Source organism: Orcinus orca, chromosome X (assembly GCF_937001465.1).
Source record: "Orcinus orca chromosome X, mOrcOrc1.1, whole genome shotgun sequence".
Lineage (NCBI taxonomy): Eukaryota > Metazoa > Chordata > Mammalia > Artiodactyla > Delphinidae > Orcinus > Orcinus orca.
The window spans coordinates 112,509,620-112,524,616 of record NC_064580.1 but is presented as its reverse complement, the minus strand read 5'-3'; the positions used below and the strand labels follow the sequence as shown (position 1 = coordinate 112,524,616).

Below are 14,997 nucleotides of genomic sequence, written 5' to 3'. Positions count from 1 at the left end.
GTTTTCTGTTCTGTGCGGAGAGAAAGTATTGTTTTAACTCATGAGCTCTGTTTTTAATTCGCGTTCTTTAAAAGCTCTCCTAGTAATTGCAAAAGATTCTTTAAATGTTTCATTTTACTGATGGTAAGTAATGTCATTTAGCCCAAGAAACATTTACTTCCAGGATCATTCAGATTGGTCCCCTGGGCTAAGTATATCAAGATTAGAAAGTAATAATTATTATTCATAACAATTTATATTATAGCAAAATACATTATTAGCCAATACCTTTTAAGTTGTTCTCAACTCTTAACAGTTGAAAAACTTAACTTGATGCTCTTTGCATTTTTAACTCTAAAGGTTTTTTTTTTATAATGGTGAGGTATGATCATTTAAGATTATTCTCAGGGAAATATGTTGTTCGAAAACACACAGGGAAAATGAAATGTAAGATAAAAATCTTGAATTAAACAGAGATGCTAATAGAGTTTTATAATTTAAATCATGGTCTTTTATTCAAAAGTAAGCATAGGCTTGAAAACTGATCATAAAATTAATGACTTATTGTATAATAAAATATCATTTGTCTTTTGTCTCTCCAGCTCTCATAGCAACCAGCCAACTAAACGGTTTTATCTTTTTAAGAAGCATTCTGGAACTCTCAGGTAACTACTCGATCTTTTTTTTTTTTTTTTTTTGCGGTACGTGGGCCTCTCACTGTTGTGGCCTCTCCCGTTGCGGAGCACAGGCTCTGGATGCGCAGGCTTGGCGGCCATGGCTCATGGGCCCAGCCGCTCCGCAGCTTGTGGGATCTTCCCGGACCAGAGCACGAACCCGTGTCCCCTGCATCGGCAGGCGGACTCTCAACCACTGCGCCACCAGGGAAGCCCTACTCGATCTTTTTTCATTCTCTCTACTGAAAAATTATAGTAGCTTTTTAACCTGATGCTGGAGTGCCTAGTTTGGAAAATGAAGTGATTGCTACTAGACATAATAGAGTTCTGTACTTTATATCCTTACCTCAAAGAGGGGATTGCCTGTATTCTCTAGCTAAACTTGTTTCAGTGATGTCAGGCATTAAGGTGAAACTTTCATGAATTTGCATTATAAAATTAAAAAAATAAGGCTCTCCAGCAATATTTGAAAATTTAAGACTTTTAAGATACCTAGTAAAGTGACTAACACTACTTTGGTTGTGATCAGTATATAGCCTTCATAATCCTTGGGGCTTTTTTATTTTTGAAATAAAAGTACACAACTTGTTTACTGTTCAGAGGAATTGTGAACATTTCTAAAGGCATTGATAATTCATTTTGGTTATACCACACACACTTAGCTCAGAATCCACTAAGAACCATTTTTTTCACATTCTTCTAATTCCTTTTCACTCTATATTCCTTTGTTTAATTATTTTGTTCGTGTTCTCATTGCTATTTGAAATACCAGTGTCAAGATCTTTGTAGCAGGAGGCTAAGACATAGACTTAAGTTTAGCCAATAGTTGTTTTGATGCTTCGGGTTAGTGGAAAAGTAGAAGAGGGAATGCTGTGTCTCAGGACCTTTGTATTTTATTATTCCTTTTGCCTCATTTCCTCTTCCCCAGATATCTGTATGGGTAGCTAGCTCCCATGGTAGCTACCTTTAGGTAGCTCCTTTAGGTCTCTCCTCCAATGAGTGAGCCTTACCTGGACCGCCCCATTTAAAGTAGCATCCGGCCTTCCCTGGTGGCGCAGTGGTTGAGAGTCCACCTGCCGATGCAGGGGACACGGGTTCGTGCCCCAGTCTGGGAGGATCCCCCATGCCGCAGAGCGGCTAGGCCTGTGAGCCATGGCCACTGAGCCTGTGTGTCTGGAGCCTGTGCTCCGCAACGGGAGAGGCCACAACAGTGAGAGGCCCGTGTACTGCAAAAAATAAAATAAAAATAAAAAATAATAATAATAAAGTAGCATCCTTTCCCCAGGCCCCACCCCCAGCACTCCCTCTCTTCCCTTTCTTGCTTTGTTTTTACTTCATGGCAGCTTTTTACTGTTCAATGTATTGTATATTGTGTATTTCACCCTCTTGTTTATTGTCTATATCTTCTCACTAGAATGTGTGTAGTTCAGATACTGAGCTATGCCAGACATTTGCTGGGCATTGAATAGTGCCTGGCACATGATAGGCATTCCATAAATATTTGTTGAGTAAATTAATATTGAAAGTGACATATGTGGAGTATGTGGACGATAGACAAATAGCTCATAGGCAGAGGAAAGTTTGATTCCATTTTTAAAATATATTAGTGCTATTTTTAAAATATTACTAAATTCAGGGCATTAGAAGATTCTAATAAACTATATTTAGGTATTAACCTGTACTAAAAATTTTTATAGTAATGAAAAGGATTTGTAAAGATGAGAATTTAATTTGATTTTTACCTCACTATTGTCAAACACAGTTGTGTGCTTGATTCTTAAATTAACTGTGTGACTTTAAAGATCTGAGGTGCTTTTTTCTTACCTTGGGTGGATCTCAAATTTAAACAGAAAATTGGTTATTTTCTGTGTATGGGAGGTTTCATACTTGTAATTTTACAAAATAAATTTTGTAATTAATATTTTGTTAAAATGCAGTGTTCATTCTTTAACTGTTTATTGTACATCTATTATGTATAACACAGTGTAGCAAGTCCTATAAAGATGACAGTGATGAAGAAGGCTTGGTACCAACCTTCAAGGAATGTACCATTTACAGTAAGGTGTGAACATAAATAACTACAGAAATTAATGCAAGGAGGTTTGTAATAAGTGCAATGAGAGTTACTGATTTCAAAAGAAAGAAAGTTTTCTACTTAGAAGAAGAGGCACGGGGCATTTTAGTTGGAAGAAATAGCATGAATAAAAATGCAGACAGGAAAAAAGCAGAAGACATACACAATGAATGGCAAGTAGTACAGTTTGAATGGAGCATGAAGTTCATATAACATAGCATTAAGTTCAGAGTCTGGGGAAATGGTTTTGAGCTGAGATGCAGATTGTGGAATCCTTGAAAAAGGCTGGGGAATTTGGACGTAATTTTAATTTGAGGATGTTGGGAAAGCCATTGCGGTTTTGTGTAGAATCAAGGGTACTGAAAGAAGATCAATTTGGAGGGGTATACAAGGTGAGTTGTAGCTACATGAGGCACATAGACTGGTTAAGACTATTGCAGTAGTTAACACTGATTTAATAAGATAACCTGGGTTAAGGTGGCGAGGTGGTGTCATGTCACATTTAAGAATATGGGCTCTGAAAGGGAACCCTCTTGAATTGTTGGTGGGAATGTAAATTGATACAGCCACTATGGAGAACAGTATGAAGGCTCCTTAAAAAACTACAAATAGAACTAACATACGATCCAGCAATCCCACTACTGGGCATATACCCTGAGAAAACCATAATTCAAAAAGAGACAGATCCAGACGTTTTCCCGGACTCCCTCCCAGCTAGCCGTGGTGCACTAGCCCCCTTCAGGCTGTGTTCACGCCGCCAACCCCAGTCCTCTCCCTGCGCTCCAACCAAAGCCTGAGCCTCAGCTCCCAGCCCCGCCCGCCCCGGCGGGTGAGCAGACAAGCCTCTCGGGCTGGTGCGGCACCGATCCTCTGTGCGGGAATCTCTCCGCTTTGCCCTCTGCACCCCTGTTGCTGCGCTCTCCTCCGTGGCTCTGAAGCTTCCCCTCTCCGCCACCCGCAGTCTCCGCCCGCGAAGGGGCTTCTAGTGTGTGGACACCTTTCCTCCTTCACAGCTCCCTCCCACTGGTGCAGGTCCAGTCCCTATTCTTTTGTCCCTGTTTTTTCTTTTTTCTTTTGCCCTACCCAGGTATGTGGGGAGTTTTTTGCCTTTTGGGAGGTCTGAGGTCTTCTGCCAGCGTTCAGTAGGTGTTCTGTAGGAGTTGTTCCACATGTAGATGTATTTCTGATGTATTTGTGGGGAGGAAGGTGATCTCCACTTCTTACTCTTCCGCCATCTTGAAACTCCCTGCATGATTTATTTTTAAGGCCTCCTTTCTTTTCTGACTTCATCATCAATTAAATAGGACATTAGATTGTAGACTTCACAGAGTGTATCCTTTTTTGTTCACTCTTGTATCCATAAGACCTAGTAGTACAGAGTATGTAACGAAGGTTCTCAGAAAATGTGTATTGAATGGATGAATATTGTAGCCTTGCTTTGCAGGTGGGCAAAGGCATGGAAAGATTGTACCTTGCACAAGTTATATAAGTTAGTGGAGTCATGACTGGGCTTTAGTTCTCTTCACTCATATCTTTTGGAAACTGGCATCAGAGGGAACAAGCTTATAGAGCACTAAATGCTAGCATAATTTAGACATGGCTATGCCATTTTCTAGAGACATGGTTATACCATTTCATATATATCGGGTTTATATAACAAAATTTGCAAATGGTGATCATGACACATAAAAAACAAGTCAAGTTATTACATGGAAAAATAATGATTGAACTTGTATATGGATTTTCATAAAAGATAAAAACCTTTTCTTTCTGTCTTCTTTTTTTCATAGGGGCATTACTCTGGTGTGCCTTAAATGTGATTTCCTAACTGATTCTTCTGGTTTAGATCTTATGGCTAAACACTTAAGTCAACGTAAAACTCATACTTGCCAAGTTATAATAGAGAATGGTATGTATATAATTGTGTTACTTTGGATTTCTGATACTTATTCCAGTGTTTTTGATCAGCCACAATACGGCTCTTACATATTAAAATGACAGTTTCATTCCTCATATATTCTTTAAGAATTTTTTTTATTGAAGTATAGTTGATTTACAGTGTTGTGTTAGTCTCTGGTGTACAGCAAAGTGATTCAGTTATACACATAGATTCTTTTCCACTATAGTTTATTACAAGATATTGAATATAGTTCCCTGTGCTATACAGTGGGACCTTGTTGTTTATCTGTTTTATATATAGTAGTTTGTATCTGCTAATCCCAAACTCCTAATTTATCCCTTCCTCCCTTTCCCCTTTTCATTCCTCATATATTCTATTTTAAATGTAAAACTCTTCTAATTTCAGTTCCTGGGAGTATCTCAGCTTCTGGACCCACTTCTGTGTAAGTTTAATATTCATTTAGTGCATTTTTCTTTGATGGATTTTAGCACTGTTGCATTTTTTAAATGTATCATTAATAGAAATGAAAAATATTAAAGTATTTTGTTTTTGTTTTTGTTTTTAAAGCCGCTTGTTGAAATAGATTCCTGCTCTATGGAGCTCGTGCAACCTGGTGCAAGACAAGTTGGAATTTCCTAAGTTCAAAGTTCTGAAGTGTTTTCTTACACAAACGCATTTTCCTAAGTTCAAAGTTCTGAAGTGTTTTCTCATACGAAGGCGGTTAAACAGCCAAGTTCATGACACTAGTTCTCATTATTCAGCTCTTTTCAGCTTTCAGATGGCACTAGAGTCTTATTCCACCTTATCTTTGTGTCAGGTTAACATATCTTAACATATGTTTTTCTCTCCAGTTGGCTCTCTTCAAAAATAACTTTTGTTGCTATGGTCTTTTCTTGCTTTGCTTAAAATAATTTGTGTTTTTCTCTGTTATACTTGCTTTCAGAATATTGCATTCCAAAAGATGTGACTGTTCATCTTTTTTTGTCTGTTTTGTCTGGTGTCTTAGTTAATTTCTTATAAGTCTTACAATTTTAGATCAGATAGCTGTCTTTTTCCTCATTCCTTGTCTGTCATTGTTCTATTTTTCGTATTTTTCAGATGCAGAAGCAACACAGAAATTTCAAAAAAAGTCCAGGGTACTCCTGGTCAGTGTCCCCCTTCGATGGACACATCTGATGCCTGTTCTCTCTTTCCAAGGAATGTGAATTGTTTGACTGTGAGACCTCCTCTAGGTTGTGGCCTTAAGAAATCAGATCTTAGGGAGAGTCCCTTCCTTCATGACTGGCCTCCCATAAGACTGATGCTAATGTGGCCAGAGATGACCTCAAGGCCCACCAAATTGAGCACAACTTCCCCCTGGGGGCTTTGGTTCTTGATCTTAAGCTTATGGGTTGATTCTGACCAAGGAGAAAGCCCATCAAATCAATGCTTCAACATCCAAGTTGAAGTTTAATCATTTTGGCTGCTGCCCTTTAATCTTTCTCTAGCATGCATGCAGTCCAAGGAATATAAAAACTGGTTATGTAGGGAACCAAGGTTATTTCCATGTTCTTGGAAAACAAATTTCTAAAGTTAGTGATTTTTACTGTCATTTAAAGTTTTATCCAGTGTTAAAAAACCCTAGGAGTTTTCAGCAATACTAATATTCAACTTTTTTAAGTCTAATTTAATTTTGTTATCTTGGTTTTATGTTGTCTTCACCAAATTTATTAATGTCCGTTTTGTCATGTCCTCTTTTATTTCTTTTCTTTAAAACTTGTTTTGTGTTTGTTTTGTTTCATTAATAACTCCCCAAAAAATCCTTACAATTCTCCACAGATTTTATGTAGCTACCTATTGACTTCTTAATTTGGTAATTGTTTAGACCATTAGACATTATTATATCCTCTGTCTATCCTGGGACTATCATTAACATTATCTTAGTGATTGTGAGGTCAAAGACATAAAGAATTGGCAAAAAACACTTCCTACAGACCTTAAAACAAATTTTAAAGTTACATTTTCTGTACATCTAACACATAATGTCTTCTTAGCCATTAATGTAACTCCTTTGGATAAAGATAATATATCCAGAAAATATTGGGACCAAAAACTGCACTTGTTTCTTGCCCATATATATATAGATGTATATTTTTTTTTATTTGGTGTTTGTTTATTTTGGTTACATTGAATATAGATTTGCTGAAGAGTTTTGATGTTATTACTTATTTTTTTAATAAAATTTGTACTGTTAAAGTGCCTCTGGAATTATTTTCTAATAAATAACTTTGCATAAAAGCTGTAGATTTTAGGGCTTCCCTGGTGGCGCAGTGGTTTAGAGTCCGCCTGCCGATGCAGGGAACACGGGTTCGTGCCCCGGTCCGGGAAGATCCCACATGCCACGGAGCGGCTGGGCCCATGAGCCATGGCCACTGAGCCTGCGCGTCCGCAACGGGAGAGGCCACAACAGTGAGAGGCCTGCGTACCGCAAAAAAAAAAAAAAAAAAAACTGCAGATTTTGTCATACAACTAGGAGCATTGCTTTACTTCTTACATGGAAGCCTGATTACTTGGCCTACAGACTGAGAGCTTTATCTGTTGAATCCATCTTCTGGTTTTTGCTTCAGCGCAGTTAAAAGCTCACTGTGTATACTTTACTAATTTTTAGAACTTTAAAGGGTGGCAAGAGTCCCTTTGTAATCCTAATAACCGTAAAGGTGGGCAGGCTCAGAAGTTGTTTGGCTCAATCATGAGTGGTTTTTTTCCTCTTAGCATTAGAACTTCTTGAATTGTACTTTGAAACTTAGTCCGTTTGGGCTGCTATAACAGAATTGGGTGGCTTATAAACAATGGAAATTTATTCCTCATTTTTCTGGAGGCTGGAAGTCCATGATCAAGGTGCTGGCAGATTCATTGTCTGTTGAGGACCTGCTTCCTGGTTCATAGACAGTCGTCTTCTCTCTGTGTCCTCACATGGTAGAAAGGGCAAGAGAGTTCTCTGTGGTCTCTTTTACAAGGGCATTAATCTCTTTCATGAGGGCTCCACCCTCATGACGTAATCACCTAATGATGCCTCACCTCCAGATACCATCACATTGGGGATTAGGTTTCAACATTTGAATTTGGCTGGGGGGAGAGGGGGAAACATATTCAGCCTATAGCAGAAACATATTGAAAGACAATTTCAAGGCTCACTTGTTATGTAGTCTATTTGTAACTCATAGTCAAAAGAGTTGAATTTATTAGTTTCAATTTTCCAGACTGATTTCTGCTGTAAATGATTTTCCAAAATTTCCAAAAGTTGCTTGTTTCTTAGTAGTGGACTTGGCGATATTTCTAGTCTTTATTTCCATATCTGTCTCTGAGATGTTTTTTCATTCACCATCTTTCTATCCATTTTTTTTACTTTTCAAAAATTGTGGTAAAAATATATAACATAAAATTTACCATTTTAACCATTTTCAGGTGAATAATTCATAGTATTAATTGCACCAAGCTTTAAACTTTTGCCCAGAAATAACTTCTTTGTGGTTTTAACATAGGGTCTCTTTTTATGTACAGATATTTTCTCTGCCTCTGTCATAGTTCACAAATACGATAAACCACATTCTTGCTATAGGAATATTTTAGGCAGGGTTGCACCTTTGTGTTCTTCCATAGGATTCTATTACTTACAGTATATATTAGGTTCATTTTCTTAAAGTATAATGCTCTTAAAATTCTGTATCCCGTAGCATCATTTTTTTACTTCATTTAAATAAAACATCTCAGTGAGTACTAAGCTTACTTATTATAGGCAGTTAGTTGAGTTTTAATTGGTGCTAATGAGTTTTAGCTTGACAGTCTGATCTCTTTACTTTCAGGCTATTCTAAATAGTCCTTTCACCTGATTTAGAAATAGCCATCTTACACACGCATGCTTCTTGGTTACAGCTGAATAAAAAGTGGGATTGGCTCAGTTTCAATCCGTCACCATTATTAGAAAAATAACCTCTGAACTACAAAGACTGTTTCTTACTCTGTTTTGTCAAACTTTGCCAAAACACCTCTTTGGACCTCATTTATTTGTTTAGTAAATATTTATTGGGCACTTACTATGTGCCTGACGCTCTTCTAGGTGCTGGCAAAACAGACTGAAATCTCTGCCCCTGTGGAGGTTATTTTTCAGTGTTGGAACATAGACAATAGAAAATAAGAAAAGTGTATAGTATGTTAGATGATGATCAATACTCTTGAGAAAAATTAAGTATGGAAGGAGGATAGTGAGTACGGGTTGGTAGTTGGGAGGTTGCAGTTTTAAATTTGGTGATCCGAATAGGCCTCCATGACAGGATGACAACTGAGTTAAAGACCTGGAGATAAGGAAGTGAGCCACTTGGGTATCTCAGAAGAGCATTCCAAAGAGACAACAGCAAAGGCAAAAGCCCTGAAGGGGGAGTTAGAATCCTCATTCGTTGCTGATGGTAATGCAAAATGGTTCAGCCACTGTGAAAAACAGTTCGGTGGTTGCTCAAAAAGTTAAACAGAATTACCACATGACCCAGCAGTTCCACTCCAAGGTATGTATCCAAAAGCCTCGAAAGCAGGGACTCAGATACCTGTACATGCATGTTCATAGCACTATTCACAATAGTCAAAAGAGGGAAACAGGCTAAATGTCATAAACAGATGAAGGGATAAATAAATTGTAGTATATTCATAAAATGGACTATTATCTAGGCATGAAAAGGAATGAAGTAATGATACATGCTACAATGTGGATGAACCTCAAAAACACGATGCTAAGTGAAAAAAAATCACAGGTCACATTGTATAATTAGACATATGGAATATACAGAATAGGCAAATCTATAGAGACAGAAAGAAAGCAGATTGGTGTTTGCCGGGGGAATGGGGAGCGACTGCTTAATAGGTAGAGTTTTCTTTTCAGGGTGACGACAGTGTTGAGGAACTAGACAGAAGATGGTTGCACAACATTGTGAATGTACTAAATGCAACTGAATTGTTCACTTTAGAATGGTTAATTCTATGGCATGTGAATCTTCTACAAAAAAAACCTTAGCAAACTAGGAATATGAAGGAAACCTCCTTAACCTAACCTAAACCTAATAAAAATCTACAGCTAGCATAATGAGAGGAAGAAAAAGAAGGGCCCTGAAGTAGGATCATGCCTGGCTCAAGGAATAGCAACAAGACTGATGGGTCTGCAGTAAAGTTGGGGAGAAGGGGGGACAGTAGGAGATGGAGCCTGAGAGGTAATGTGGACCATGTAGTATAGAGCCTTACAGGCAATTGTGAAGATTTGGTGTTTATTCTGGGAGAGGAGGCCATTAGTGGATTTTGAACAAAGGAGTGTTGTGGTTTTTATTTTTTAATTATTATTTTTTATTGAAGTGTAGTTGATTTACAGTGTTTCAGGTGTACAGCAAGGTGATTCAGTTATACATACATATATACTTATTCTCTAAGTTATTACAAGATATTGAATATAGTTCCCTGTGCTATACAGTAAATCCTTGTTGTTTGTCTATTTTATATATAGTAGTGTGTATCTGTTAATCTCAAATTCCAAATTCACTCCTCCCCCCTTTCCCTTTTGGTAGCCAGAAGTTTGTTTTCTATGTCTGTGAGTCTGTTTTTGTTTTGTTTTTTAATTTAATTTAATTTAATTTTTAAAAGATTTATTTTATTTTTGGCTGTCTTGGGTCTTCGTTCGGTCTTCGTGCAGGCTTTTTCTAGTTGCGGCGAGCAGGGGCTACTCTTCATTGCGGTGTGCGGACTTCTCATTGCGGTGGCTTCTCTTGTTGCGGAGCGTGGGCTCTAGGCACGCGGGCTTCAGTAGTTGTGGCACACGGGCTCTAGAGCGCAGGCTCAGTAGTTGTGATGCACGGGGCTTAGTTGCTCCGCGGCATGTGGGATCTTCCCAGACCAGGGCTCGAACCCGTGTCCCCTGCATTGGCAGGCGGATTCTTAACCACTGCACCACCAGGGCTGTCCTATTTGTGTTTTGTAAATAAGTTCATTTGTATCATTTTTTTAGATTCCACATATAAGTGATATAGTATGATATTTGTCTTTCTCTGACTTACTTCTGTTAGTATGATAATCTCTAGGTCCATCCATGTTGCTTCAGATGGCATTATTTCATTCTTTTTTTTATGGCTGAGTAGTATTCCATTTGTGTGTGTGTGTGTGTGTGTGTGTGTCCCACATCTTCTTTATCCATTCATCTGTCAGTAAACATTTAGGTTGCTTCCATGTCTTGGCTATTGTAAATAGTGCTGCAGTGAACATTGGGGTGCATGTATCTTTTTGAGTTAGAGTTTTCTCCAGATATATGCCCAGGGCTGGGATTGCTGGATTGTATGGTAACTCTATTTTTAGTTTTTTAAGGAATCTCCATACTGGCTGCACCAATTTACATTCGCACCAACAGTGTAGGAGGGTTCCCTTTTCTCCACACCCTCTCCAGATGAATGCAGGAGTGTTTTATACCTCAGTGAAAAACAAAAATTCTTAAGTACAGTGAACAGGATCACTCTAGCTGCTGACTTGAGAATAAGATGCAGGGGACCAAGGGCAGAATCAGGGAGATCAGCTCGAAGCTATTGTAATAATCCAGGTGGAAGATAACAGGGATTTGGAGTAGGATGGTAAGAGTGTACGTTTATAAGTGGTTCAACTGGGGCTATATCGTGAAAGTTGAGCCAACAGAATTTGTTGGATGTGAGGTGTGAGAGAAAAAGTGTTGTAGGGGACACCACAGTCATTAACCTAAGCACCTGGGAAGATAATGTTGATATTAACTGAGGTGGAGAAGACTAAAAGAGGAGTAGATTTGGGAGGGAAGATGAGGACTTTGATTTGGGACAAGTTTGAATTTGAGATGCCTATTAGATATCCAAGTGGGGATGTCATGGACATTCTCATGTGTGAGCTTGGAGTTTAGGGGAGAGGTCCAGGCTGTCAACATTTAAATTTTTTTTTAAGTCACAAGATGGTATGAGATCTCCGAGGGAAAGAGTAGAGATAGAGAACGGACAAGGTCCACAGATAAAGCCCTGGGGCATTCCAACAATAAGCGGTTAGAGAGATGAGAAGGAATCAGCAGAGGAGACTGAGGCGTGGCTAGTGATGCGAGAAGAACACCAGGGAAGTGGCAGTATCCTTGACCTCAGATGCCCTATTTCTAAAATGTGGGTACTAACTTGTTCTGGAGTTCTTGGATTTTATTATTGTATTTTTGTTATACCTAAACATCACTTATAATTTGTTCTTAGAAGAAAGTGAATTCAGAATGTCACATCCACTCTCCCCAATAGCAGAAACAGAGTTTTTATACATTGAGAGAATGAAATACCCCAATTATTCCTAGTCATGGTTAACTCTCTACATGTACTCTTGTAAAAGTAATACTCGTCCATTTCTGCAAAAGAAGGGATCTAGGTCTAGAGTTGTCCATAATTTGTAAATGATCTGCATAATAAAAGTGCCATGGTCAAATAATTTTAGGAAATGCTGGGTTACAGTTAAATAGATTCTTTATTGTGGGATTTTTCATGCTACATGTGGTTTATGGTTCTCTAAGAAAAAAATTAGCAGACATTTATTTGACTCTGGAATTTCACCCCCAATACTTAATAACTTTTAAACATTAATCTCCATAAGATACAGTATGGAGAATGCTGACCTAGAATAATCATTAGATTTTCTGAACTGGGAAATAAAAAATAGTTGGGTGAGAGTGTTGACTAAGATGAACTTCTAGACATTTCATTCACGTTCATGAATCATTTGTAAGATGGAGTATGAAACTGGAGGCTAGCAATATCCATTTTCATAGTTTTGGAAATTATATCAGGAGAAACTTGTGTGCTCATGATTGTGGTCGTAAAGTATAAGAAATACATAACTGGAAGAGACTAGTAATTTGTGTTGGAGTATATGGTCACTTTACATTGTTTCAAACTCAAGAGGCTTCAGACTCTTATTGAAATTATGTCTAACTTCTCTCTGTAACTCATGCTTATCAAATCTACACATTTGCCTACTTTTCTTGAAACTATTACTATTTTCAGCCAATTTTTATCTATTAAGGAGTTTCTTACGCTGTAAAGTTTATTTCCTACTTAAACAGCTTCAAGAGATTTTCCTTGATACTAAGATTACGAGCTTCGATCCCAAACTGCATAGTAAAGCCTCCCTGTACCTTAAAGGGGCAGTTCGGTGGGGTGGCTAAGAGCCCAGGGCCTGCAGCAGACTACCTAGGTTGGAGTTCCTGTCCCGCCAGCAACTAGATATTTTACTCTGGGCTCTGTGCTTCAGTTTCCTCATTTGTAAAATGCAAATAACATCACCTACTCATAGGGTTGAGGGAAATAAATGAGTTAATACATGTATATAGCACTTAGAACAGTGACTGGCACCCAGGAGTGTAAGTCATCTTTGTTACTATTATTGTTAGTCTATTACTAAACTTCCTGATTTTATTTCTACCTTCATTTTATTCAGATAGAATGACCCTAATCTCCCCCCTATTTTTTTTTCTTTTAACATCTTTATTGGAATATAATTGCTTTATAATGTTGTGTTAGTTTCTGCTGTACAACAAAGTGAATCAGCTATACGTATACGTATATCCCCATATCTCTTCCCTCTTGCATCTCCCTCCCACCCTCCCTATCCCACCCCTCTAGGTGGTTACAAAGCACCAAACTGATCTCTCTGTGCTATGCGGCTGCTTCCCACTAGCTATCTATTTTACATTTGGTAGTGTATATATGTCCATGCTACTCTCTCACTTCCTCCCAGCTTACCCTTCCCCCTCCCCACGTCCTAAAGTCCATTCTCTACGTCTGCGTCTTTATTCCTGTCCTGCCCCTAGGTTCATCAGAACCATTTTTTTTTTAGATTCCATATATATGTGTTAGCATACGGTATTTGTTTTGCTCTTTCTGACTTACTTCACTCTGTAATGACAGACTGTAGGTCCATCCACCTCACTACAAATATCTCAATTTCGTTTCTTTTTATGGCTGAGTCATACTCCATTGTATATATGTGCCACATCTTCTTTATCCACTCATCCGATGATGGACACTTAGGTTGTTTCCATCTCCTGGCTATTGTAAATAGAGCTGCAATGAACATTTTGGTACATGACTCTTTTTGAATTATGGTTTTCTCAGGGTATATGCCCAGTAGTGGGATTGCTGGGTCATATGGTAGTTCTGTTTTTAGTTTTTCAAGGAACCTCCATACTGTTCTCCATAGTGGCTATATCAATTTACATTCCCACCAACCTCCTCCCTATTTTTCATTCCCACCTTCCAATACCACTTTCACAATCATTTCTGTTAACTTTCTTTTCCTAACCCAGTATGTCTCTCTTGAGAATCATGGCTGAAGCACAGAGTACTAAAGGTAGGCATACCATTAGCTTTTGGTGTCTCAAGCTCACCAGACTTCTATTTTTAGGGAACGTGTATGAACGCTCCTAGGTTCATTTGAGTCATAACTGTCTTTGATAAATAGTATTAGGGTATTTCTCCTAAATTACACTGCTTGTACTCGATCACACCATGGTTCACCTCATACTCATATTCACACACCTTGATTCTCTGATTTTGAGATCCTTCCATAGCCTCACTCCTGTCACTTTGATGTTCGACCACGTGGAAAATCTTGTTGTCATCAAGCAGCTTGGAGAGGCTACTGTGCCCCTCTTCTACTGTTTTTAATCCTTCATACTGAAAAATATCTATTTATCAATACCACTGGGATATATGGTGGTATGAAGGGAATTCAGGCTTGAAATAAGACAGTCCTAAGTTTAAATCCTGGGTTTGAACCTAGCCAGCTGTGTAGCCTTGGGTGAATTACCTAAACTTGTCACGCCTCAGGTTCCTCATCAGTGAAAAGTGTATGTGTGTGTGTGTGTGTGTGTGTGTATTATATAATATATATATATAAATAACTTGGCACTGGCCTGACAAAAAGTAAGCCCTCGATAAATGCCATTGCTTACCCTAGTACTACTAACATTAGGGCCATTCCTGCTGCTGCTCCTGCCGTGATTGCTTTCATTGCTGTTACTACTATTACTACTACTGTTACTACTATTGCTACCGCTGGAAGGAGACCCTGGGAACTACACATCAGTGGAATCTTCTCATTGACAGCTTTAGAGGCAATCCGTCAGCACTGTGGTTATCCGTAACTTTGGCTTGTAGTCCAGATGTCCTGCAGTACATTCCTCCAGACTGCAGGGTGGATGACATCTTATCACAATGCTTCAATTACATGTGGTATAATTGTCTAATGTCGGAAATGAGGGTAGTTCTGGCTTTTCCTGTCAAGACAATGAAAAGACACCACCTTGTTAAAAATGA

The 14,997-nt window shown here is 38.4% G+C and overlaps 1 protein-coding gene across 1 annotated transcript in view; it reads left to right on the top strand.

The window, feature by feature from the left end:
• The window catches only part of ZNF280C (zinc finger protein 280C), a 54,978-nt gene extending 48,099 nt beyond the window's left edge, over positions 1-6,879 (top strand). The window contains exons 17-20 of the mRNA XM_012537002.3: positions 582-644; positions 4,518-4,636; positions 5,033-5,069; positions 5,195-6,879. Of these exons, the coding sequence (XP_012392456.2) occupies positions 582-644; positions 4,518-4,636; positions 5,033-5,069; positions 5,195-5,210 (235 nt within the window). The 3' untranslated portion in view covers positions 5,211-6,879. The remainder of the gene's footprint in view (positions 1-581; positions 645-4,517; positions 4,637-5,032; positions 5,070-5,194) is intronic.
• Positions 6,880-14,997: the final 8,118 nt, after the last annotated feature.